This window comes from Podarcis pityusensis (genome assembly GCF_964106645.2).
Source record: "Podarcis pityusensis genome assembly, chromosome: 2".
Classification (NCBI taxonomy): domain Eukaryota; kingdom Metazoa; phylum Chordata; class Lepidosauria; order Squamata; family Lacertidae; genus Podarcis; species Podarcis pityusensis.
In genome coordinates this window covers 124,738,250-124,764,925 of record NC_138029.1, presented here as the reverse complement: position 1 = coordinate 124,764,925, position 26,676 = coordinate 124,738,250, and the positions used below count along the sequence as shown (strand labels likewise).

Here is a 26,676-nt window from a genome sequence, read left to right as displayed (position 1 = left end):
GGACTCCCTGATCCTGAATGGGGTAACTGTGCCACTAAAGGACCAGCTGCGCAGCCTCGGAGTCAGTTTGGACTCACAGCTGCCCATGGAGGCGCAGGTCAATTCTGTGTCCAGGGCAGCTCTTTACCAGCTCCATCTGGTACGCAGGCTGAGACCCTACCTGCCCGCAGATTGTCTTGCCAAAGTGGTGCATGCTCCGGTTATCACCCGCTTGGACTACTGCAATGCGCTCTACGTGGGGCTACCTTTGAAGGTGACTTGGAAACTGCAATTAATCCAAAATGCAGCAGCTAGACTGGTGACTGGGAGTGGCCGCTGAGACCATATAACACTAGTCCTCCCAGTAGGCTCCCAGTACATTTCCGAGCACAATTTAAAGTGTTGGTGTTGACCTTTAAAGCCCTAAACGGCCTCAGTCCTGTATACCTGAAGGAGCGTCTCCACTCCCATCATCCAGCCCGGACACTAAGGTCCAGCTCCGAGGGCCTTCTGGCAGTTCCCTTGCTGTGAGAAGTGAGGTTACAGGGAAGCAGACAGAGGGCCTTCTCGGTAGTGGCGCCTGCCGTGTGGAACGCTCTCCCAGCAGATGTCAAGGCAATAAACAACTATTTTACTTTTAAGAGACAGCTCAAGGCAGCCCTGTTTAGGGAAATTTTTAATGTCTGATGCTGTATTGCTTTTAATATTCTGTTGGGAGCTGCCCAGAGTGGCTGGGGAAACCCAGCCAGATGGGCGGGGTATAAATTAATAATAATAATAATAATAATAATAATAATAATAATTACTTGTGCTCTAGACCCTTGCCCCTCTTGGCTGATGAAAACGGGAGGGAACAGCTGGCTGGGCCAGGGAGGTGATCAATGGTCCCTGCCTGGATGAAGGAGGCAGTGGTAAAAACACTCCTGAAGAAACCTTCCCTAGATTCATAAAACCTGACAAACTACCGGTCAGTTGCTAATCTCCCTTTCTTGGGCAAAGTTCTGGAAGAAACTGCTTTTCTGGATCCATTTCAATTGGGGTTTAGGCCCAGTAGTTTTGACACAGAACCTGTTTTGGTCGCCCTGTATAATAGCCTCTGTCAAGAGAGAGACAAGAGAAACATGTCCCTGTCAATTCTCCTCTTTTTTGTTGCCTCTTGCAAGAATTGAACCCATGAATTTCTCACTAAATAAACGAGAATATAGGGCTTGCAGGCTGGGAAGGGTATTTCTGTTTGCGGGGAGGGGGAGGCGGTTCTCTTGCCCCTCCCTCTGGGTCAATGAGCTCCGTTTCCTAGAGAGGCAGGAAGTTTGTTTTTATGGGGGGGGGGGGAAGGCTATTTGGAGGGGGAGGGGTCTCCATCCTCATTCGCGGAGGAGAAGCGGACTTGGAGAAGAGGAGAAAGAGGTGCCGCATATTGGGGGGTTATTTGGGAGTGGGAGAAGGATTTGCATTCCCTCTCCCTGAATCTACAAACAGGGCAGCTGGGAAAGGAGGCGGGAGGATGGGGGGGGGGTGTTTAGAAAGGAAAGCAGGGAGAGGCTCCACTCTTTCCCTGTGGGAATAAGTGGGGGGGGGGCGTGATAAAGGCTGTCCTGTTGGAAAGTGGGCTCCCCCTCCCCCAACAGGGTTTGCATTGCAAGATCCTTTTTGAAGCGCAGAGATCAAGTCAGGCTCCCATGGTGGGGGGAGGGGAGTGAAGACACTTGAGAGGAACCAGAAAAGGGTGCCCCCCCGTGCACCCTAACTACAAAGGGATTTGCAGCCCCACCCTCAGTGCTCGAGGGGCACTGAGGCCTCACTATCTTGCCCCCCCCCAGGAAAAAAAAACAACTGATGGTACATTTCCAAAATCTAAGATAAAAAACAAAATAAAACCTACATGTTGTGTTGTGTAGGCTCCTATGATGTCAGTAATGAGCTCCGCCTGCTTGCCTGCTCCCTAAAATATCACTGGTTTGCTCATTTCTATATATAGGATGCCCGCATTCTGCATGCACTGGTTGCATGGCAACAAGTGCAAATGGCTTAAGATACCTATTAGGTCCATAAATTACCATATAGCATATATCCAACACAAAAAAACAGCGACAATTTGTTGTTGACAAAGGAGCTGGACATATAAAGGGCCCCTACTCCATTCAAAGGGGTGGAAGCCCCATTCCACCTAGAGATGCTCCTCTCTGTTTAACGGCTTCCATCTCCGGGAGAGAGGAAGGATATTTCGAAATGGGTGGGGGGTGAGAGATGGACAATGTTAAGGGAAATCAGCCTCCGCAGCTTCCTGAGTAGGAAAGAGGCTGATATAAGAAGGAAGCAAAAAGAAACAAGAATTTGCTTATTGGGAAGGGGGAGCCCCCTCCCCCATGTTGTCAGAGTGGTGAACAATGGGGGAGGATTTGCTGTCCTGTTTATGTGCCCCTGAAGTGGAGGGAAGAGGCACATTTTGGATTTCCTGGCGCTTGGAAAATGGGCGCATGAGTGACAGGATTTAAAACTACTCACGCAGCTTCAGGTCTCTGCTCATGAGGGGCCAGTTTTGTTTTTCGTTTTTCCTTCTTTTGTTTTTTTTGTTAAATAATTTTTATTAGTTTTCAAGTACAGTGGTACCTCAGGTTACATACGCTTCAGGTTACATACGCTTCAGGTTACACACTTCACTAACCCAGAAATAGTGCTTCAGGTTAAGAACTTTGTTTCAGGATAAGAACAGAAATCGGGCTCTGGCGGCACGGCAGCGGCAGGAGGCCCCATTAGCTAAAGTGGTGCTTCAGGTTAAGAACAGTTTCAGGTTAAGAACGGACCTCCGGAACGAATTAAGTACTTAATCCGAGCCTAGGACTTGCTGATCAGAAGGTCGGCGATTTGAATCCCCGTGACGGGGTGAGCTCCCGTTGCTCGGTCCCAGCTCCTGCCAACCAAGCAGTTCAAAAGCACGTCAAGTGCAAGTAGATAAACAGGTATCACTGTGGTGGGAAGGTAAACGGCATTTCCGTGTGCTGCTCTGGTTTGCCAGAAGCGGCTTAGTCATGCTGGCCACATGACCCGGAAGCTGTACGCCGGCTCCCTTGGCCAGTAAAGTGAGATGAGTGCCGCAACCCCAGAGTCGGTCACGACTGGACCTAATGGTCAGGGGTCCCTTTACCTTTACCACTGTACCAAACTCCCAATATATGCCACATTGTATCAATACCAGATTACCCCGCACATTTCTCATTAACATTAAAAAATAACCAAAAAGAAGACATTTTTACCCCCCCCCCCAAATCCTCGGACTTCCCTCCACCCCCTCTTCTCGTTCTTTAACTAAACCAAATCATCTTACATTCTGGATCCCTTTACACAATTTCCCAACTACTGAACAATTAAACTTGTGGTATACTGCACAGATATTTTAAACATTCAGACCGCTTTATACATTACGCATCTATGCTTACAGACTATTTCCCCTTTTAAAATGATCCTTATTGTTGCTTTTTGCAAGCATTTAATCCATGTTTGCTGATGTCCCAATTTGCCAGACTGTTACCCATTCTTTTTTCTTACTTTGGCATATTTAAATCTCCTCCGGAAGAGGCTTCCCATTAGGACAATTCCCAATTTGAGCCCTCCTTCCTTCCAAATTTCTCTCTGTCTCCACAGTTGTGATTTCACCCACATTTCTCGTAACTATTTCCTGCCTGTGCTCATGTTTAAAGCTCCTCAAGAAGCTGCTAACAATTAGGACCATTTCCAGTTTCAACTCGCTCTTATCTTAACATTGGTGATTTTACCAATACTTCCTCAGATGTTTTCTGCGTGTGCTGCCCTTCAAATCCCTGCTCTTTCCTTTTGGATTATCTTCATAACAATTAGCTGTTCCCCCTTTACAAACTTTCCCACCTGTCTTTGCCCAAGAGTCTCCCCTGTGTCTCTTGTTTCTGGTTCTTCCGCCATGTTGTTATATTGATCCAACCTGGTACTGATGGTCTCTGATATCTTGGCCATACGTTCCATAAATTCTCTTTTCCATTGATACAAAAATGCCATAGTTTCTCTGGCTGACCTTTCATGTTTTCAGAACAGCCAGTTTCCTCTACCAGTCATGATTACGTCCAAGGCCATTCAGTACACTTTCCCAGTAAACACCAAGGGAGATCCAGTACTTTCCCAGCGAAAGCGTATTAAAACCGCTTGTCCGCTTTTCCAAAATGTCTCAGAGTGGGGTACCAAGTCACTTGCAAACTGTTTCTTAAAGTCTCAGTTGTGTTTGTTGAGCCAACTCCAAGCGTCTTCCTTCTTTTATTCCTCCCAACAGGAAATCTTATAATCCTCAGCAGAGTACTTCATATATCTTAATCCAAGTCTCTTCTGCGAAAAGTTTGATACAGTGGTGTTAGGGCTCCCTGATGCTCCCAGGACTCTGGCACCACCTTCCCTTTTCTGTCTCTCAACACAGCACCGTAGCCACTTTTAAAATCTCCTGATATTGACAACCAGTAAATAATGGGTTTTGGTGGCTCATCAGCAGGCATGTGTCCATAGGCATTTTTTAGTAAAATAAGTTCTCCTACTTGCAACTTTTCTCCATGTAACGTAATTTACCCGGAAAGCGAAGGGTGGACCTCCTGTTTTAACCCTTCGTGTATCGCCAAATTCAGTCTAATTAAATCTAATCTGATTATATTTCTTTCTTCAATCAAAATGGTAGAAGATTAAGAATTCTTCTTACCCTTTTATTTCAACTTGAATATTTTTAGTTGGAAGTCTCCTGCCGACAGTAGGCAGCTCAAGGCTTCGGCCCACAGAGTCACGGCTCTCAATCGCTCCTGGCCCCCCCTCCCTCTGCTTTCCCTTCGTGAGCGGTTGAGGTCTGTGCTCATGAGGGACCAGTTTTGGCCCCCTGTTTATTTATCACCCTGTCCTACCACACAGAATTGGGAAGATAAAAGCGCAGCTCCTTGCTTTGAAGTATAACTGGGAAAGTCCCAGAAGTGCCCAGTTTTACGCCTCATCAGAATCTCCTACAGGCAGCGCAATTGGCCTCAGAGGACCATTTGGACCATCTTGTTTTTAAAGGTGGAATGGAAAGAGGAGCCAGGCAGCTTCCTCAGGTAGGGAAGGAGCAATGGGAGCAGGGAGGAGGGAAGAGACACAGATGGGACCACCCAGCCTCCCTCTGTGTTGAGTGGGGATGATGGGGATCAAAGAGAAGCTCTGTTGTCTTCTTCTTCTTCTTCTTCTTCTTCTTCTTCTTCTTCTTCTTCTTCATCTTCTTCTTCTTCTTCCAGGCCCTCTTGATCCTTGAGGAGGTGGTCGTGTTTGTCACAGAGGAGGAGTGGATCCCAGACACTGAGGTCCTGTGCCGAGGGCCTTCTGGCGGTTCCCTCACTGTGAGAAGCCAAGTTACAGGGAACCAGGCAGAGGGCCTTCTTGGTAGTGGCACCCGCCCTGTGGAACGCCCTCCCACCAGATGTCAAAGAGAAAAATAATTACCAAACTTTTAGAAGACACCTGAAGGCAGCCCTGTTTAGGGAAGCTTTTAATGTTTAATAGGTTATTGTATTTTAGGGATTTGTTGCAAGCTGCCCAGAGTGGCTGGGGAAACCCAGCCAGATAGGTGGGGTATAAATAAATTATTATTATTATTATTATTATTATTATTATTATCCAGGCCAAAGAACTCTGCACAAGGAAGTCATGGAGGAGAATGATGAGATGGTGGCCTCTCTGGGTAAGGATGCATTTTTATTTATTTATTTTGCACATTTTTTACTCAATTTATTTTAATAAATCAATTAAATTTAAATACATTTGCATATTGACTAAACCTCAATATAGTTTCCATTATAAGATAATGAAAGATGTAAGGTAAGTTAAACTTTAATAAATAAGAACTAAAACAAGGTGATTTTTCCTCCTGTTCATTATGTTTATTTTATTTACGCCGTTTGTATCTCATCCTTCGGCTAGGATTTTACCAGGTGGGTAAAAAGCAAAATTCAGAAAACTACCATATCCATATAAAAGATAATAAAATGCAGACGCAAAACTACAACAAATTAATCAGTCTCTTTTATAGCAACAGTTAGAACTCTGCAAATCGTAAAGAAAACCTTGCCCCCACATTTCCAAACTCTCTTAGATACTTTACATTTTTTAAACGGCACAATTATTTCTTTTCTAGAAATAAGGATGCATTTTTATCCCTCTTGACTGATACACGTTGAAGGTGTGAATCTCCTGTTTGAGCCACTTATTCATGCCGTGAAGGAGCAACATAGGAATAGCCTGCTGGATTAGGCCAGTGACCCATTCTAGTCCAGCATCCTGTTCTCCCACCGGCAAAACCAGATGCCTCTGGGAAACCAGCAAGCAGGAATCGAACACAAGAGCACTCTTGCCTCCTGTAGTTTCCAGTATTTAGGAAAAACATTGGTGCTTCTGACTGTGGAGGCATTGCAGAGCCATTGCGACAAGTGGCTGGCAATAGACCTCTCCTCCATGTATTGGGGCCATCATTACTCCCTGTGGGATCGAGTTCCCTAGTTTAACTATGTGCTGTGTGAAGGAGGCTGATCTTTTATCTGTGCTTTATATTCTTCTTCTTATTATTATTAGAGTGGTACCTCGGGCTACAAACACTTCGGGTTACAAATGCTTCAGGTTACAAACTCCATTAACCCGGAAGTAGTACCTCGGGTTACGAACTTTGCCCCATAATGAGAACGTGCGCCGGCAGTGCGGCGGTAGCAGGAGGTCCCATTAGCGAAAGCACACCTCAGGTTAAGAACGGTTCGGGTTAAGAACGGACCACCGAAACGAATTAGGTTCGTAACCCGAGGTACCACTGTATTTTCTGGGATTATTTCCTTTCCTAAGAATGTGCTACATAGGAGAGGGGAGATTGTTGGGGGTGTTGGAATAAGAGAAAGTGCTGATTGGTATTGTTGTGTGTTAAGTTCTCTTGTTCTGTTCCTTGAAATCCTAACAATATTTTCTTATCCCCCACTTTAAACCAGGTGATGGAGAAGGCAATCAGAATTCTGAGGGGCCTTCTGTTAAGTACTTCTGTGTGAGTGAACACCTTAGCACACATCCACAAACTAACACAGAGAAGAAATCCTTTAAATGTATGGAGTGCGGAAAGAGCTTCAGTAAAAGTGGAAATCTTACTGCACATCAACGAATTCACACAGGGGAGAAACCATTTAGATGTATGGAGTGTGGGAAGTGCTTCAGTGAAAGCGGAAATCTTACTGCACATCAACGAACTCACACGGGTGAGAAACCATTTAAGTGTATGGAGTGTGGAAAGTGTTTCCGTGAAAATGGAAAACTTATTATACATCAACGAACTCATACAGGGGAAAAACCACTTAAATGTACGGAGTGTGGGCAGAGCTTCAGTCAGAATGGAACTCTTACAACACATCTACGAATTCACACAGGGGAGAAACCCTTTAAATGTATGGAGTGTGGGCTGAGCTTCAGTCGGAATAGAACTCTTACAACACACCTACGAATTCACACAGGGGAGAAACCCTTTAAATGTACAGAGTGTGGGCAGAGCTTCAGTCGGAAGGGACGCCTTACTCTACATCAACGAACTCATACAGGGGAGAAGCCATTTAGATGTATGGAGTGTGGGAAGTGCTTCAGTGAAAGCGGAAATCTTACCGTACACCAACGAACTCACACGGGTGAGAAACCATTTATATGTGTGGATTGTGGGAAGTGCTTCAGTCACAGTGGAGGTCTTATAAGACATCTACAAACTCACACAGGAGAAACCCTGTAAATATTTGGAGTGTGGAAAGAACTTCAGTGAAAATGGAAAACTTACAGTGCATCAACCATCTTACACAGGTGAGAAACCATTTAAATGAATGGAGTGTGGAAAGTAATTCAGTTATAACGGAGTTCTTAATAAACACCTACGGACTCTCACAGGGGAGAACCCAATTAGTTTTATGGATTGTGCCAAGCGTTTCCCACAGAGTTCACTTTGTCCCTCATATCAACAGAAAGCAGAGACATCACCTTGCTGACAAAGGTCCATATAGTTAAAGCTATGATTTCCCCAGTAGTGATATATGGAAGTGAGAGCTGGACCATAAAGAAGGCTGATCGCCGAAGAATTGATGCTTTTGAATTATGGTGCTGGAGGAGACTCTTGAGAGTCCCATGGACTGCAAGAAGATCAAACCTATCCATTCTGAAGGAAATCAGCTCTGAGTGCTCATTGGGAGGACAGATCCTGAAGCTGAAGCTCCAATACTTTGGCCACCTCATGAGAAGACAAGACTCCCTGGAGAAGACCCTGATGTTGGGAAGGATAGAGGGCACAAGGAGAAGGGGATGACAGAGGACGAGATGGCTGGACAGTGTTCTCGAAGCTACCAGCATGAGTTTGACCAAACTGCGGCAGGCAGTGGAAGACAGGAGTGCCTGGCGTGCTCTGGTCCATGGGGTCCCAAAGAGTTGGACACGACTAAACAAGAACTACAACATATAGGGAAAATCAATTGTAAATTTATGGAGTGTATTTGATGTTCTGGTGTTTGTATGGGAAGTTGTACATATATGTATTAAAGCTATGAAGGTAATGTCTCATAATAGTATAATGAAAGAGATAATTTACTGTAAGGGATGTATAGACTATGACTGGAGTGCTCATTGTGAGTGAGCATGTGCTGAGAGTTTGTTACTATTTGGTCTTTGGCAGACAGAGTTAGGAATGGAGAGTTGTGAAAAGTGGAACGCGACAGTGGTGTTTAGGAAGCAGGATGGGCTCTAGAATCATAGTACTGTACAGTAGTACCTCTGGTTGCGAACTTAATTTGTTCCGGAGGTCCGTTCTTAACCTGAAACTGTTCTTAACCTGAGGCACCACTTTAGCTAATGGGGCCTCCCACTGCCACCACACCGCCGGTGCATGATTTCTGTTCTCATCTGGAGGTAAAGTTCTTAACCCGAGGTACTTCTTCTGGGTTAGAGGAGTCTGTAACCCAAAGTGTTTGTAACCCGAGGTACCACTGTAGAGTAGAAAGGGACTCCAAGGGTCTTCTAGTCCAACTCCCTCTTGTAAGAACAGCAGCATTAAACCCATTTTTTATGATTGCAATGAGTGAACAATGAAAACACAGAAAGACTGAAACCATCGTCTTATGTGCACATGGTAATTTTTAACCCATCCTACATTGTTTATATTTTATAAATTCATTGATTTTACGATACCTTCTCATTCATGGCTACATTAACGACAAAGTGGATAAAATCCCTGGTGGCAGCCAGAATAAAGGAGGTGCTGAGGCGGACAACCAGTATATGTGCATTGCCAGTGGTTTCAGGAGAGTCGTTTCCCTGTGGAGCGACGAATCTCTGCCCCCATAACTGGCCCATCTTTCAGAAATCCATAGAAAGAGCAGGCAGTATAGGAGGCTGAAAGCAGAGTTCATCTGGATCTGCTCCTCCCTCTGCTGGCATTGAGCATTTGCCCCTGACATGAAGCAGCCACAGCAGGTGCTGCAAACTGCCCACAGTTGGACTTAGCCCCCAAAGGCCCCCTCCTCCATTGCCTCCCGAGAAAGACGGATGCCAACAGGGTCTCTCTGCCTGCCAGGATTGCACCTGGGACAGTCTTCTGCATGCAAAGCATTGAATTTGAGACCTTAAAATAAATAAATCATTTACTCAAAATAAATACAGCTTTGTCCACTGCCATAATATCACAGATTGATCACTCCAATCCTCAGTCCCACATCACAGTCATGTTGGCTCCCCCAATGCCCTCAATAGGAACCCAACTACTGATCTGCTTGGCTATACATTTCAAATCATTGTATCCCATCCACAAATACCTCCGTGGTGATGGTGGCGGCATTAAGTAACCTGTTCTTCAATCAAGGGAGGAGACTAGATGGCGTCAAAGGTATCTTTTTTGGAGATACTTTTGATTAGACATTGAAGGTGAGGTGTTCTGATGGAGCAGGGGTGGCCAACTCCGAAGAGACTGTGATCTACTAAAAACTCGCAGTTGTTGTTGAGCCTTTTTTAGGGGAGCCAAACGTTTAGGGAGCTTCTTTGGTGGGGAGCCAGTGATCTACCAGTGATCTACCTGTTGAACATGCTTGTGAAAGTATTCCCTGCCCAAGCTGCTTCAGTGGTGCATTTTCTCCTGGAGACACCTAGGGGATTTTAACATCCATGCCGACCCGACCTTACAAGGGGCCACTTGGACTTCGTGGAAAGCATGGCCTCCATGGGGCTGTCACTGAATAAGTTTGGCCCAACTCATAGTCACGGACATGTCTTAGACCTGGTGTTCACCTCTATTGACATGGGTGATCTGACACTAAGTAAAAGCGAAACGAAAGAAGTGTCATGGTCAGATCACTTCCTGGTGCAACTGGACTTCTCTGCGACCCATCCCCTCTGCAGGGAGGTGGGACCAATTTGGATGCCCCCCCGCCACTTAATGGATTCAAATGGTTTCCAGAGAGTGGTAGGAGATGCTTTACCATTTTGAATCTGACCGGACGTGGGTTAGAGCTCAACATTGAGCCTACCAAGTGGCGATAGTAACGGCGAAGAGGACTTTCTTCACCGCCTCTATCGTATCTTGAGAAAATAGCAGCAGGAGACTCTTTCAGGTGGTTTGCAATTTAACGGAACCACTTTTGCCACTGGGGCTGGTAAAGACCCCAAGATCTCCCACAACGATTTTGCAAAGTTTTTGCAGATAAAGTTGCTCAGATTCAGAAGGATGTAGACTCCACCGTGGGAGCAGGGCTGGGGCAGGAGAGTGCTAGAGTCCTGTCTAGTTGAGTTGCATGGAATCCCTGTTACCTCCGAGGATGTGGACAGGCTGCTTGGACAAGTGAAGCCAACCACCTGTCTCCTTAATTCTTGCCCATCCTGGCTAATAAAAGCTAGCTGGGAAGGGCTGGGTGATGGGCTCTGCGGAGTGGTGAATGCTTTCCTCTGTGAGGGAGCCTTCTCAGACCCGCTGAATGAGGCAGTCATTAAACCGCTTCTTAAAGAAACATCTTTAGACCCAGCTAATATGGCCAACTATCGCCCAGTCTCAAATCTTCCATTCTTGGGCAAGGTGATTGAGCGTGTGGTTGCTGAACAACTCCAAGCACGCCTGGAAGATGCGGACCATTTGGATACCGTCCAGTCGGGATTCAGGCCACATCATGGGACTGAAACTGCCTTGGTCGTGCTGGTTGATGATCTCTGGTGCGCTAGGGACAAAGGTGAGAGCTGTTTCCTAGTTCTGCTGGATCTCTCAGCAGCTTTTGATACCATCGACCATAACATCCTTCTGGACCGTCTAGAGCAAGCCTTCAGAGGTCTTGAGACTATAATTCCCATCATCCCTGACCACTGGTCCTGCTAGCTAGGGATCATGGGAGCTGTAGGCCAAAAACATCTGGAGGGCTGATTTTGAGGAATCCTGGTCTAGAGGAGCTGGGGGCACTGTTATACAGTGGTTCCGCCCCTTCCTCCTGGGCCGTGTCCCGAAAGTGCTGTTGGGGGAGCCTCAAGGTTGCGTCCTCTCCCCCATGCTTTTTAACATCTACATGAAGCCGCTGCGAGAGATCACCAAGGGGTTTGGGCTGGGTGTTCATCAGTATGCGGATGATACCCAGCTCTACCTCCCTATCAGATTGGAACCAATCTGAGACCTTCTGCATTCAAAGCAAATGCTCTACCACTGAGATGTGCCCCACACACTATAAAAAAAGCCTAACTTTCTCCATCAGCTCCCTCTTTTTACAAAAGGTACACATTGTAGTGACACTGGACCAGCCTTTAGGGTTGTCTTAAATTACTGCTTTAAACCCCTTCCCAGAAGGAGGCTTTTTAGAAATGCGGTGTGTGTGCGTGTGTGTGTGAGTGTGAGTGAACTTTCGCTGCCGCTGCCTGGAATTGAACCCATGAATTTCTCACTAATTAAGCGGGAATATAGAGCTTGCTGGCTGGGAAGGGCATTTCTCTTTGCTGGGAAGGGGAGGCGGATCTCCTGCCCCTCCCCCTCCCTCTGGGTCAATGAGCTCCGCTTCCTAGAGAGGCAGGAAGCTATATTTCTGTGGGGGGGGGGGAGAGGCAATTTGGAGGGGAGGGGGTCTCCATCCTCATTCCAGGAAGAGAAGCGGACTTGGAGAAGAGGAGAAAGAGGTGCCGCATATTGGGGGGGGAGAAGGATTTGCTTTCCCTCTCCTTGAATCTACAAAGAGGGCAGCTGGGAAAGGAGGCGGGAGAATGTGGGGGGGGGGTAGAAAGGAAATCATGGAGGGACTCTGCCCTTTCTCTGTGGGAATGGGGGGGGGGGGCTGGATGCAGGCCTTCCTGTTGCAAAGTGGGGTCCCCCTCCCTCAACAGGGTTGCAATGCAAGACCCTTTCTGAAGTGCAGAGATCAAGCCAGGCTCCCATGGTGGGGGGACTGTGGGGGGGGGGAAGACACTTGAGACGATCCACAAAAGGGTGCCCCCCCCAGTGGAACTTAATTACAAAGGGATTTGCAGCCCCACCCTGTGCATATTGACTCAGAGGTCAGTCCTTCTCCGTTCAAAGTTGGGGGCAGCCCCATTCCACCTAGTGATGCTCCTCTCTGTTTAACACCCTCCGCCTCCCTTCTCACTGCTGCCCCTTCCTGCTCCCCCATCGCTCCCCCCAGGCTCTGCCTCCTGCGTCAGGGAGCCGGTCTGGGCGGGAGGGGAGGGGTGAGCTCCTCCAGGACCCTGACCTGCCCCGCTCTGAAATCTGCTGCTGAAGCCCCTGCCTCAGTGGGGCTCCTGGTAGAACCATCTCCATGGGGGGAGATATGGAGAGCAGGCAGCAGCTGATGTGAGAAGGAGACTAAAGGAAAGGATTTGCTTCTTGGGAAGGGGGCGCCCCTCCCCCCATGTTGTCAGAGTGGGGAACAATGGGGGAGGGTTTGCTGTCCTGTTTATGTGCCCCTGAAGTGGAGGGAAGAGGCACATTTTGGATTTCCTGGAGCTTGGAAAAAACACCTGACTGGTTTCCCTCCTGCTAATCTAAGCAAAGAAAATGGACACATGAGTGTCAGGATTTAAAACTAATCAGGCAGGTTCAGGTCTGTGCTCATGAGGGGCCAGTTTTGACCCCCTGGTTATTTTTCACCCTGTTCTATCTCGCAGAGTTGGGAAGAAAGAAGGGCAGCTCCCTTCTTTGAAGTACAACTGGGACAGTCCCGGAAGTGGCCAGTTTTACCTCCTCCAGATCTCCTACAGGCAGCGCAATGGCCTCGGAGGCACCGTTTGGACCGTCTCTTCTCAGAGGTGGAGAGGAAAGAGGAGCCAGGAAGCTTACTCAGGTAAGGAAAGAGCTTCGGGGAATCGGATAGGAGAGAAGAGCGGCACAGATGGAACCACCCAGCCTCCCTCTGTGTTGAGTGGGGATGATGGGGACCAAAGAGAAGCTCTGTTTTCTTTTTCTTCCAGGCCCTCTTGACCTTTGAGGAGGTGGCTGTGTTTTTCACAGAGGAGGAGTGGGCTCTGCTGGATCCAGGCCAAAGAGCTATGCACACGGAAGTCATGGAGGAGAATTATGAGATGGTGGCCTCTCTAGGTAAGGGCAGATTTTTATTCCTCCTGGCTGTTTTACGTTGAAGTTGCAAAACCACTGTTTGAGCCATTTATTCATGCCGTGTCTTCCTCTTTGGTGACCCCTCTTCCTCTTTGGTTTTACGCCTCCTCCGGATCTCCTACAGGCAGCACAATGGCCTCGGAGGCACCGTTTGGATTGTCTCTTCTTAAAGGTGGTGTGGAAGGAGGAGCCAGGCAGCTTCCTCAGGTAAGGAAAGAGCTTTGGGGAATCGGATAGGAGAGAAGAGAGGCACAGATGGGACCACCCAGCCTCCCTCTGTGTTTTGTGGGGATGATGGTGATCAAAGAGAAGCTCTGTCTTCTTCTTCTTCTTCTTCTTCTTCTTCTTCTTCTTCTTCTTCATCTTCATCTTCATCTTCTTCATCTTCTTCCAGGCCCTCTTGACCTTTGAGGAGGTGGCTGTGTTTTTCATGGAGGAGGAGTGGGCTCTGCTGGATCCAGGCCAAAGAGCTCTGCACAAGGAAGTCATGGAGGAGAATTATGAGATGGTGGCCTCTTTAGGTAAGGGCAGATTTGTATCCCTCTTGGCTGTTAGACGTTGGAGGTGTGACTCTGCTGCTTGTGCCATTTATTCATCCCGTGCCTTCTTCTTTGGTGATCCCTCGTAGCTGAGTTAAATTGCCTTCCATGAACACGGTCTTAACGGTGTGTCAATTTGGTTTCTATTTTGGATCCACACATCCTTCCACAGTGGGGATATAGGTTTCCGGGCAGGAGTTAATTACAGTTAGCCTTTGCCAAATGTGCTTTCCTCTTAGCTTGTTTCTCCCTTTTGTCCTGAGTTTGTGCTTCTTCAAAGTCCATGATGCCTTGGTAAAGGCTATTCTCCAACTGGATGATGATGATGATGATGATAGTAATAATATTTATTTATTTATTTTCCGCCCATCTGCCCAGGTTTCCCCAGCCACTCTGGCCGGCTCCCAACAAAATATTAAAAATAGAATCAAACCTTAAAAACTTCCCCAAACAGGGCTGCCTTCAGATGTCTTCTAAAATTCAGATATTTGTTTATTTCCTTGACATCTAGTGGGAGGGTGTTCAACCGGGTGGGCGCCACTACCGAGAAGGACGTCTGCCTGGTTCCCTATAACCTCACATCTCACAGTGAGGTAGTGCTCGCAGACCAGTGTTTCCCAATTTTCTGTGCTTGTACTGCATTTTGTAAAGATTTGCCTAGAAACCTCTTTGGTTGGCCATTGGTATTTCCCATTCCATTCTTAAGTTGGCAATAGAGTACTTGCTTTGGAAGACAATAATCTGACATCCGAATAACATGACCAGTCCAACGAAGTTGATGTTGAAGATTATATTTTGTCAGTAGGTAATTCTTCATAAGCTGATATTGTGGTATGAATTTACAAAAAAACCGCTATGTATAATATACAAAGAGACACCATACAAATAATGGTGGCATGAGCCTTCCTTGTCCACGTCATTTATTAGCTTTTAATGGGCCACCAGATACTATGCTGTCTTTGCTTGACAAGATTAATCTTTTTCAATATTTTTACAGTCACATATGACATAAACAGCACTTCTGTTTTACTTATTCCTCATAGCAGAGACATTCATACAGCGGTATCTTGGGTTATGAACTTAATTTGTTCTGGAGGTCCGTTCTTAACCTGAGGTGCGTTTTCGCTAATGGGGCCTCCTGTGCCGCTGCCACATGATTTCCGTTCTCATCCTGGGGCAAAGTTTGCAACCCAGAGCAACTACTTCCGGGTTAGCGGAGTTTGTAACCCAGAGCTTTTGTAACCCGAGGTACCACTGTATTCAAGTCTGAGCCCACTTGGAACAGAAAAATACAGGGATGTTGTCCTGGACCAATTGAGAGGTACATATTTCCACTTTGCTGTGAGAATGTACCTTTGTATGTCTCCTTTCAGTGTGTAGGAATATAAAAAGAGCCCTTTTGGATCAGAACAAGGGCCCATCTTTTCCAGCACCCTGGTGCAGGTTTAGGTGATGTGAACAGTTTCCTGGAATGTATCAGCCAGATATTACAGATCAGGGAGGAAGGAGAAAACTGAATACAGAGTCATAGCAATTTCACAAGAGGGGGAAGATGGAGAAAGTGTGTAAGTCCAGAGGTTGCTGCACTACAACTCCCATCATCCCTGGTCATTGGACTTCTTTTCTTCAGTTAATGCCACTTAAGAGACCAACCACATCTGGAGGGCCATAGATGCCTCAACTCAGCATAGAAGGTTTCTCTTGGTATTCAATGTTACATGTGAGTTGAAGGTAGAACTGGATACTAAGGGTTCTGGAGATTATTTTCAGATTTCCTTTCCTTTCCTAAAAATGTGGTACATGGGAGAGGGAGGAATGCTGGAGGTGTTAAAATAGGAGAAGGTGCTGATTGGTCTTGCTGAGTGTTAAGTTCTCTTGTTGTTTTTCTTGAATACCTAACAAAATTCTCTTTCTCTCCCACTTTTAACCAGGTGATGGAGAAGACAACCAGAATTTTGAGAGGCCATCTGTAAAGTACTTCAGCATGAGTGAACACTTTAGCACACAATTACAAACTCATACAGGAGAGAAACCCTTTAAATGCATGGAGTACGGAAAGAGCTTCAGGGACAGTGGAAATCTTACAAGATGCCAACGAAGTCACACAGGGGAGAAACCATTTAAATGTGTGGAGTGTGGAAAGAGCTTCAATCAGAATGCACACCTTATTGTACATCAACGAACTCACACAGGGGAGAAACCACATAAATGCATGGAGTGTGGAAAGACCTTCAGTCAGAATGCACACCTTATTGTACATCAGCGAACTCATACAGGGGAGAAACCATTTAAATGTATGGATTGTGGGATGGGTTTCAGTGAAGGTGCAACACTTACAAGACATCTACGAACTCACACAGGGGAGAAACCATTTAGATGTGTGGAGTGTGGAAAGAGCTTCACTCGTAGTACAAGCCTTGCTAGGCATCAACAAATTCACACAGGGGAGAAACCATTTAAATGTATGGAGTGCGGAAAGAGCTTTACTCGTAGTGCAAGCCTTAATATGCATCAACGAATTCACACAGGGGAGAAACCATATAAATGTATGGAGTGCGGAAAGAGCTTCAATCAGAATGTAAACCTTACTATGCATCAGCGAACTCACACAGGGGAGAAACCATTTAAATGTATGGATTGTGGGATGGGTTTCAGTGAAGGTGGAACACTTACAAGACATCTACGAACTCACACAGGGGAGAAACCATTTAGATGTATGGAATGCGGCAAGAGCTTCAGTCAACGTTCATACCTTACTATACATCTTCGAACTCACACGGGGGAGAAACCATATGAATGTTTAGAGTGCGGAAAGAGTTTCAATCAAAGTGTACATTTGAGAATACATCAACGAACTCATACAAGGGAGAAACCATATAAATGTTGGGAGTGTGGAAAGTGCTTCAGTAAGAGCGTAACTCTTAGAAAACATCAGCAATCTCACAGGGAAGCAACGGTTTAAATGTTAGGAGTGTGGAAAGTGTTTCAATTATAATGTAGTTCTTAATTAACACCTATGGACTCTCACAGGGAAGAACCCATTCAGTTTTATGGCGTGTGCCAGGTTTTCCCCACAGAGTTCACTTTGTCTCTCATTTCAACAAACTCTTATATGGAAAATCCATTGTAAATGCATGAAGTATGTTTTATGTTCTAGTGTTTGTATGGAATATTGTACATATATGTATTAAAGCAATGAAGGTAATGTCTCATAATCATAAGTGTAATGAAAGATACAATGTACTGTTAGGGATGTGCAGAATGCGACACTGGAGTGCTCATTGTCCGTGAACATGTGCTGAGAGTCCATTGATATTTGGTCTTTGGTAGAGAGAGTTGGGAATGGAGATTTGTGAAAAGTGGAGCATGACAGTGGTGTTTAAGAAGCAGGATTGGTTCTAGAATCATAGAACCAGAGTTTAAAGGGACTCCAAGGGTCTTTTAGTCCAATTCCCTGTTATAAGAGCAGCAGTGTAATGGCTTGGGTTTCTCCTACAGAAACGAGACATCTCCGGTAGTAATTATCTCAGATTTATTGCTGCAACACGTAAATCACTGCGGAGCTCAGTCCTCGGCGTCTTCTCCCAAGTTTGCAGTTGCCGCCTGAGACCCGCCCCTTCCTTCCCCACTTTCGCTTTCTCTCTCTTTTCTGCCTCTCACATATTCTCTTGAGCCTACACGTTTTTTGGCAGGCTATTTCTGCAATTGGAGCTCGCACGGACAGTCTGTGTTTCCCCCCTTTCCTGCTCTTCTTTGAGGAGGCTCCTACTGCAGCTTAGCTTCACATTCCAGCCTAATCTCATCTCCCTGTATCCCAGCATTCTCAAGACACTGTCAGCAGAGGCACGAAAGGTAAGGAGCTGGCAAGCAGCATAAACCCCTTTTTTATAATTGCAACAAAGGACCAATGGAAACACAGAAAGACTGAAACTGCCATCTTGTGTCACAAGTAATCTTTAAACTGTCCTACGTTGTTTATCTTTTAAAAATTCGTTGTTTTACAATACCTTCTCATTCATGGCTACGTGTCATGTTTGGGATTTCCCCCCTCCTTTTGAAGAAGAAGAGGAGTTTGGATTTGATATCCCGCCTTTCACTCCCTTTAAGGAGTCTCAAAGTGGCTCACATTCTCCTTTCCCTTCCTCCCCCACAACAAACACTCTGTGAGGTGAGTGGGGCTGAGAGACTTCAGAGAGGTGTGACTGGCCCAAGGTCACCCAGCAGCTGCATGTGGAGGAGCGGAGACGCGAACCCGGTTCCCCAGATTACGAGTCCACTGCTCTTAACCACTACACCACACTGGCTCTCAGTGTGGCTCACCGATGAGAATTAATGAGCAGTTGGTAGATTTCTAGTCTTTTTATTACAGGATCATGTTGCTAGCACAAACAGGCAACTCTTCGCAAGGATAGCAGTACTCACCCACTTCCAAAGAAGTGTCCCTCCTTCCCGGCTTCTCCTTTGTTCTCTGACAGTCACATATCTCAGAGAGTTGGGGGGGGGAGTTTCCCCCCATTCTGATTGATGTATTGCCCAGCTGCTTCCCTCCATCCTGTTGCCTAGCTACTATCTCAACTCTGGGTAGCTTCTGTCTCAAACATGCAGCCTCTGAATCTGCCTGTCTCTCTGCTTCATGAAACTCTGGAAGGGGGGGAAGGGAGGCCCGAATCTTCCCTCTCCTCTTCTGTTAGAAGCTGATCTTCCTGAAACTGCATTCTCCAATCCTCCTATTCAGACCAGCCCCTGACACTACTTTCATGGCATAGTGGATAAAATCCCTGGTGGCAGCCGGAATAAAAGAGGTGCTGAGGGGAAGAACCAATATGGGGAGGGAAGGTGGCACAGGGGAATGTGGGCATTGCCAGTGGTTTCAGGAGAGTCATTTCCCTGGGGACAGGGGAATCTCTGCCCCCATAGCTGGCCCATCGTTCAGAAATCTGTAGAAAGAGCAGGCAGTATAGGAGGCTGAATGCAGAGTTCATCTGGATCAGCTCCTCTCTCTGCGGGCATTGAGCATTTGCCCATGACATGAAGCAGCCACAGCAGGTGCTGCAAGCTGCCCACAGTTGGACTTCACCCCCAAAGGCCCCCTCCTCCATCGCCTCCCGAGACAGACGGATGCCAACAGGGTCTCTCTGCCTGACGAGGATTTCACCTGGGACCTCCTGCATGCAAAGCATTGAATTTGAGACCTTTATTAAAACAACAATATTCATTTATTCAGAGTAAATACAGCTTTGTCCACTGCCATAATATCACAGAATGATCACTCCAGTCCTCAATCCAAAATCATGGTCATGTTGGCTCCCCCAATACCCTCAATAGGAACCCAACTACCCATCTGCTTGGCTAGACACTTCCAATCATAATATCCCTTCCACAAATACCTCTGTGATGATGGTGGTGGTGGCATTAAAATATCCTGTTGTTCTTCAATCAAGGGAGAAAAAGGGAGACCAGACTGTGTTAAAGGTATCTTTTTTGAAGATACCTTTGATTAGACACCAATGGTATGTGAGGCGTGACAGAACAATGGTCCAGATGTTATTGATCCAAGCCTCTATTGCTCTTTTAGAGCTTTCCTTCCATCGTTTCGCAATAACTGTAGTCTAGCTGCTGTGAACAGAAAGGAAATTAATTCTTTAGATTGAAGCGTAGAATATGGGGTCAAATACGGTTATAATAAGGTAAGTGCTGAATTAGGACAGATAGATTGCTGAGAGATTTTGGAGGTCAGATAAAATGCTCTTCCCCAGAAGTCATGGACCATGGCACACCCCCCCAAAACGTGAAAATGGGAATCCGAGACCTTCTGCATGCAAAGAAACTGATCTACGACTGAGCTGACCCCACCATAACAAAGCCTAACTTTCTCCATCTGCTCGCTCTTTTTAAAAAAAGGTACACATTGCAATGACACTGGACCACCATTTAGGGTTGTCTTAAATTACTGCTCTAAACCCCTTCCCAGAAGGAGGCTTTTCAGAAATGCGGGGGGGGGGGTCCGTCTTTCGCTGCCTCTGCGGGGAACTGAACCCAATAATTTCTCATGAAATAAACAGAAATATAGAGCTCTGTTGCTCTTAATGGAATTTCTGTTTGCAGAGAGGCGGAGGCGTATCTCCAGCCCCTCCCCCTCCCTCTGGGTCAATGAGCTCCGCTTCCTAGAGAGGCAGGAAATTTGTTTTCCTTTTTTTGGGGGGGGGAGAGGCTATTTGAAGGGGGAGGGGTTTCCATCTTCATTCCCGGAAGAGAAGCGGACTTGGAGAAAGAGGAGAAAGAGGTGCCGCATGTTGGGGGGTTATTTGGGAGTGGGGGTGTTGTGGGAGAAGGAATTGCTTTCCTTGAGTCTACAAAGAGGGCAGCTGGGAAATGAGGCGGGAGGATTGGGGGGGGGTGTAGAAAAGAAAGCAGGGAGGGGCTCCGCCCTTTCTCTGTGGGAATCAGTGGGGGTGGGGTGGATGCAGGACATCCTGTGGGTTCCCCCTCCCCCAAAGGGGTTTGCATTGCTAGATCCTTTTTGAAGCGCAGAGATAAAGTCAGGCTCCCATGGTGGGGGCAGGGGCGGGCCAAGAAACTTGAGACGATCCACAAAAGGGCGCCCCCCCCCAGTGGAACTTAATTACAAAGGGATTTGCAGCCCCACCCTGTGCATGTTGACTCAGAAGTCAGTCCTTCTCCGTTCAAAGGGGGGGCAGCCCCATTCCGCCTAGTGATGCTCCTCTCTTCTTAACACCCTCCATCTCCCTTCTCACTGCTGCCCCCCTTCCTGCCCCCCCCATCGCTCCCCCCCAGGCTCTGCCTCCTGCTTCAGGGAGCCAGTCTGGAGGGGAGGGGAGTTGTGAGCTCCTCCAGGACCCTGACCTGCCCCCCTTTAAATCATCTGCCGAAGCCACTGCCTCAGTGGGGCTCCTGGCAGAGCCGGCTCCATTGGGGAAGATATGGAGAGCGGCTGATTGTGAGAAGGAGACTAAAGGAAAGGATTTGCTTCTTGGGAAGGGGGCGCCCCTCCCCCCATGTTATCAGAGTGGGGAACAATGGGGGAGGGTTTGCTGTCCTGTTTATGTGCCCCTGAAGTGGAGGGAAGAGGCACATTTTGGATTTCCTGGAGCTTGGAAAAAACACCTGACTGGTTTCCCTCCTGCTAATCTAAGCAAGGAAAATGGACACATGAGTGTCAGGATTTAAAACTAATCAGGCAGGTTCAGGTCTGTGCTCATGAGGGGCCAGTTTTGACCCCCTGGTTATTTTTCACCCTGTTCTATCTCGCAGAGTTGGGAAGAAAGAAGCGCAGCTCCTTTCTTTGAAGTACAACTGGGAAAGTCCCGGAAGTGGCCAGTTTTACCCCTCCTCCGGATCTCCTACAGGCAGCGCAATGGCCTCGGAGGCACCATTTGGACCGTCTCTTCTCAGAGGTGGAGAGGAAAGAGGAGCCAGGAAGCTTACTCAGGTAAGGAAAGAGCTTTGGGGAATCGGATAGGAGGGAAGAGGCACAGATGGGACCACCTAGCCTCCCTCTGTGTTGAGTGGGGATGATGGGGATCTAAGAGCAGCTTTGTCTTCTTCTTCTTCCAGGCCCTCTTGACCTTTGTGGAAGTGGCTGTGTTTTTCACGGAGGAGGAGTGGGCTCTGCTGGATCCTGGCCAAAGAGCTTTGCACAAGGAAGTCATGCAGGATAATTATGAGATGGTGGCCTCTCTGGGTAAGGGCAGATTTTTATTCCTCCTGGCTGTTTTACGTTGAAGTTGCAAAACTACTGTTTGAGCCATTTATTCATGCCGCGTCTTCCTCTTTGGCGAAGCCTCGTAGCCGAATAAGATTGTCTTCCATGAACATGGTCTTAATGGTGTGTCCGTAAGTGACTGTAGAGTCCAATTCTGGATCCACACATCCTTCCATAGTAGTGACATAGGTTTTCGGGCAGGAGTTAATTACAGTGAGCCTTTGCCAAATGTGCTTTCCTCTTAGCTTGTTTCTCCCTTTCATCCTGAGTTTGTGCTTCTTCAAAGTGCATGACGCCTTTGGTAAAGGTTATTCTCTAATTGGATAATAACAACAACAACAATAATTTATCATTTATACCCCAGCCATCTGGCTGGGGTACCTCAGCCACTCTGGACAGCTCCCAATAATTTTTTAAAAATAGAATCAAACATTAAAAACTTCCCTAAACAGGGCTGCCTTCAGATGTCTTCTAAAAGTCAGACAGCTGTTTATCTCCATGACATCTGATGGGAGGGCGTTTGACAGGGCAGGCGCCGCTACCAAGAAGGCCCTACCTGGTTCCCTTTAACCTCACATCTCGCAGTGAGGGAGCGCTCGCAGACCAGTGTTTCCCAATTTTCTGTGCTTGTACTGCATTTTAAAGATTTGCCTTGAGAGCGTCTTTTATCCTCTTTTGTTGTCCACCGGTATATCAATTTCCATTCTTAAATTGGGAATAGAGTGGTTTCTTTGAAAGATGATAATCAGGCATCCGAACAATATGACCAGCCTACTGAAGTTGATGTTGAAGATTGTACTTTATAGCAACACTGTACTTTTGTCAGTAGGTAACTCTCCATAAGCTGATATTGTGGTGTGAATTCGCAAAAAACCTCTTTATGTATAATATACAAAGAGACACCATACAAATAATGGTGGCATGAGCCTTACTGGTGCACGTCATTTATTAGCTTTTAATGGGCCACCAGATACTGTGCTGTCTTTGCTTCACAAGATTAATCTTTTTCAATATTTTTACAGTCACATATGACAAAAGCAGTACTTCTGTTTTACTTATTCCTCATAGCACAGACATTGATACAGCGGTATCTTGGGTTACGAACTTAATTCGTTCGGGAGGTCCGTTCTTAACCTGAGGCGTGTTTTCGCTAATGGGGCCTCCTGCGCCGCTGCCACATGATTTCCGTTCTCATCCTGGGGCAAAGTTTGCAACCCAGAGCAACTACTTCCGGGTTAGCGGAGTTTGTAACCCAGAGCTTTTGTAACCCGAGGTACCACTGTATTCAAGTCTGAGCTCATCTTCTCACTTGGAACAGAAAAATACAGGGATGTTGTCCTGGACCAATTGAGAGGCCCATACTTCCACTTTGCTGTGAGAATGTACCTTTGTATGTCTCCTTTCAGTGTGTAGGAATATAAAAAGAGCCCTTTTGGATCAGAACAAGGGCCCATCTTTTACAGCATCCTGGTGCAGGTTTAGGTGATGTGAACAGTTTCCTGGAATGTATCAGCCAGATATTACAGATCAGGGAGGAAGGAGAAAACTGAATACAGAGTCATAGCAATTTCACAAGAGGGGGAAGATGGAGAAAGTGTGTAAGTCCAGAGGTTGCTGCACTACAACTCCCATCATCCCTGGTCATTGGACTTCTTTTCTTCAGTTAATGCCACTTAAGAGACCAACCACATCTGGAGGGCCATAGATGCCTCAACTTAGCATAGAAGGTTTCTCTTGGTATTCAATGTTACATGTGAGTTGAAGGTAGAACTGGATACTAAGTGTTCTGAAGATTATTTTCAGATTTCCTTTCCTTTCCTAAAAATGTGGTACATGGGAGAGGGAGGAATGCTGGAGGTGTTAAAATAGGAGAATGTGCTGATTGGTCTTGCTGAGTGTTAAGTTCTCTTGTTGTTTTTCTTGAATACCTAACAAAATTCTCTTTCTCTCCCACTTTCAACCAGGTGATGGAGAAGACAACCAGAATTTTGAGAGGCCTTCTGTGAAGTACTTCAGCATGAGTGAACACCTTAGCACACAACTACAAACTCATACAGGAGAGAAACCCTTTAAATGCATGGAGTACGGAAAGAGCTTCAGTGAGAGTGGAAATCTTACAATATATCAACGAAGTCACACAGGGGAGAAACCATTTAAATGTGTGGAGTGTGGAAAGAGCTTCAGTCGTAGTGCAAGCCTTACTATACATCAACGAACTCACACAGGGGAGAAACCATATAAATGTATGGAGTGCGGAAAGAGCTTCAATCAGAATGCAAACCTTATTGTACACCAGCGAACTCATACAGGGGAGAAACCATTTAAATGTGTGGATTGTGGGATGGGTTTCAGTGAAGGTGGAACACTTACAAGACATCTACGAACTCACACAGGGGAGAAACCATTTAGATGTATGGAATGTGGCAAGAGCTTCAGTCAACGTTCATACCTTACTATACATCTTCGAACTCACACGGGGGAGAAACCATATGAATGTTTAGAGTGCGGAAAGAGTTTCAATCAAAGTGTACATTTGAGAATACATCAACGAACTCATACAAGGGAGAAACCATATAAATGTTGGGAGTGTGGAAAGTGCTTCAGTAAGAGCGTAACTCTTAGAAAACATCAGCAATCTCACAGGGAAGCAACGGTTTAAATGTTAGGAGTGTGGAAAGTGTTTCAATTATAATGTAGTTCTTAATTAACAGTTACGGACTCTCACAGGGAAGAACCCATTCAGTTTTATGGAGTGTGCCAGGTTTTCCCCACAGAGTTCACTTTGTCTCTCATATAAACAAACTCTTATATGGAAAATCCATTGTAAATGCATGAAGTATGTTTTATGTTCTGGTGTTTGTATGGAATATTGTACATATATGTGTTAAAGCAATGAAGGTAATGTCTCATAATCATAAGTATAATGAAAGATACAATGTACTGCTAGGGATGTGCAGAATGCGACACTGGAGTGCTCATTGTCCGTGAACATGTGCTGAGAGTCCATTGATATTTGGTCTTTGGCAGAGAGAGTTGGGAATGGAGAGTTGTGAAAAGTGGAGCACGACAGTGGTGTTTAGGAAGCAGGATTGGCTCTGGAATCCTAGAACTGTAGAGTTTAAAGGGACTCCTAGGGTCTTTTAGTCCAATTCCCTGTTATAAGAGTAGCAGTGTAATGGCTTGGGTTTCTCCTACATAAATGAGACATCTCCGGCAGTAATTATCTCAGATTTATTGCTACAACACGTAAATCACTGCAGAGTTCGGTCCTCGACGTCTTCTCCCAAGTTTGCTGTTGCCGTCTGAGCTCCGCCCCTTCCTTCCTCAGCAATGAAAACCCCATAAATCCACTACAGCATGGCCATAAACCTGTACATTCAACTGCTAAAATATACACCCAATATGTACCAATTGAGATTTATGTTACTGCTTTATAAATGAACACTGTGTTTTATGAATGGACTCTGTATTTTGTGAATTACCTAAGAGCCATCAATAGGGAGCTCTAGAGTGTGACAGCTAACCTATCGGGTACTACCAAACAGCGACCCCTATTGCTGAAAGCAGGTAACCAGCAGGGAACGCTTCAGCTCAGCCTTTGCACTGTTAACTGAACACCCCCTGCTGTGCAGATAATGAAGAAAGCTTATAAATTCTACCCCTTCTGGTTTTGATTGGCAAAACATGTTACATTGTTGCAAGAAAGTGTCAAAATTGTATTCCCTTGTAATTGACAGTGCTGATGGACTACTAACCTTTGAAAAATCACATAAAAGCAATGCCATAACCAATTCTCCCCATTTCAGTGACATTTTGCTTCAAAAGGAAAGGCGGACTTGGGCTTTGCCTTCCTCCATAATCCTCTAAGTGACAGGTCACATACTCAACTTGGATACTACCCTCCTCCATAATCCTTAGGATATACAGTCAAGTACAGAGCACCCCTCCCTTGAGGGGAAGAATGAACATCCGTTGATGGGTTTCCTGAGGCCACGTGTTCCCACAGCCCATACTCGGGAAGGCTAGAAGGCAAGGATATGCATAGATAGTTTTATTAGTCTTTAGGTGGTGGGTACATAAGGTGTTAGAAGGGACACGGGTTGCGCTGTGGGTGAAACCACAGAGCCTAGGACCCGTCAATCAGAAGGTCGGCGGTTTGAATCCCCGCGACGGGGTGAGCTCCCGTTGCTCGGTCCCTGCTCCTGCCAACCTAGCAATTTGAAAGCACGTCAGGTACAAATAGATAAAGAGGAACCGCTCCGGCGGGAAGGTAAATGGCGTTTCCGTGCACTGCTCTGGTTCTCCAGAAGCGGCTTAGTCATGCTGGCCACATGACCCGGAAGTTGTACGCCGGCTCCCTCGGCCAATAAAGCGAGATGAGCGTCGCAACCCCAGAGACTCATGACTGGACCTAATGGTCAGGAGTCCCTTCACCTTCACTTAAGGTGTTGGGAACTTGATCTGATAACCAGGGTGTCAGGAGTCCAGTTCCTGGCTTGATAACACAGCATAGTTCATTAAAGGATGATTTATTGTCACAACGAACGGCTGGCCATCGCCATGATTAATCATGATGACCCTTCAGAAGTCTGCTTCCGGCAAGACCAGAAGCAACTGAACTTTCCCCTCTAACTTCTTTTGCCCTGCCTCCTATCCTGTAGCCCTCCCATTTGCTGAGACCTGGGACTAAGAGGGTCAGCTCTCTCCTCCTCATTCTCTGAGGGACTGTCTCTTCGCTCCCCCCCCCCATGAACTGTTTCCTTCTCTATTTGCTGCATTTTGCGCTGGCAGCTTGCCCTCCTTCATTCTTTTATCAATTGCCATTCCTAAGGGCG

At 46.4% G+C, this 26,676-nt stretch overlaps 2 protein-coding genes across 5 annotated transcripts; both read left to right on the top strand.

The window, feature by feature from the left end:
* Positions 1 to 1,329: 1,329 nt before the first annotated feature.
* LOC308470018 (uncharacterized protein) lies at positions 1,330 to 25,299 on the top strand. Its single transcript, XM_080993230.1, has 4 exons — positions 1,330 to 1,386; positions 21,391 to 21,568; positions 21,694 to 21,820; positions 23,806 to 25,299. The coding sequence occupies exons 2-4, from the start codon at positions 21,494 to 21,496 to the stop codon at positions 24,498 to 24,500; spliced, it is 897 nt and encodes a 298-aa protein (XP_080849356.1). The 5' UTR covers positions 1,330 to 1,386; positions 21,391 to 21,493; the 3' UTR covers positions 24,501 to 25,299.
* On the top strand, positions 1,798 to 17,327 carry LOC308469810 (uncharacterized protein). Of its 4 annotated transcripts, none has more exons than XM_080992778.1 (5): positions 1,798 to 5,072; positions 13,435 to 13,561; positions 13,704 to 13,786; positions 13,974 to 14,100; positions 16,050 to 17,327. In XM_080992778.1, the coding sequence occupies exons 1-5, from the start codon at positions 5,043 to 5,045 to the stop codon at positions 17,078 to 17,080; spliced, it is 1,398 nt and encodes a 465-aa protein (XP_080848904.1). In that variant the 5' UTR covers positions 1,798 to 5,042; the 3' UTR covers positions 17,081 to 17,327. The 4 variants fall into 4 exon arrangements, with proteins under 4 accessions (XP_080848904.1, XP_080848903.1, XP_080848906.1 ...); XM_080992777.1 differs by lacking the exon at positions 1,798 to 5,072 and adding an exon at positions 13,198 to 13,307; XM_080992780.1 differs by lacking the exons at positions 1,798 to 5,072; positions 13,435 to 13,561; positions 13,704 to 13,786 and adding an exon at positions 13,198 to 13,307.
* Positions 25,300 to 26,676: the final 1,377 nt, after the last annotated feature.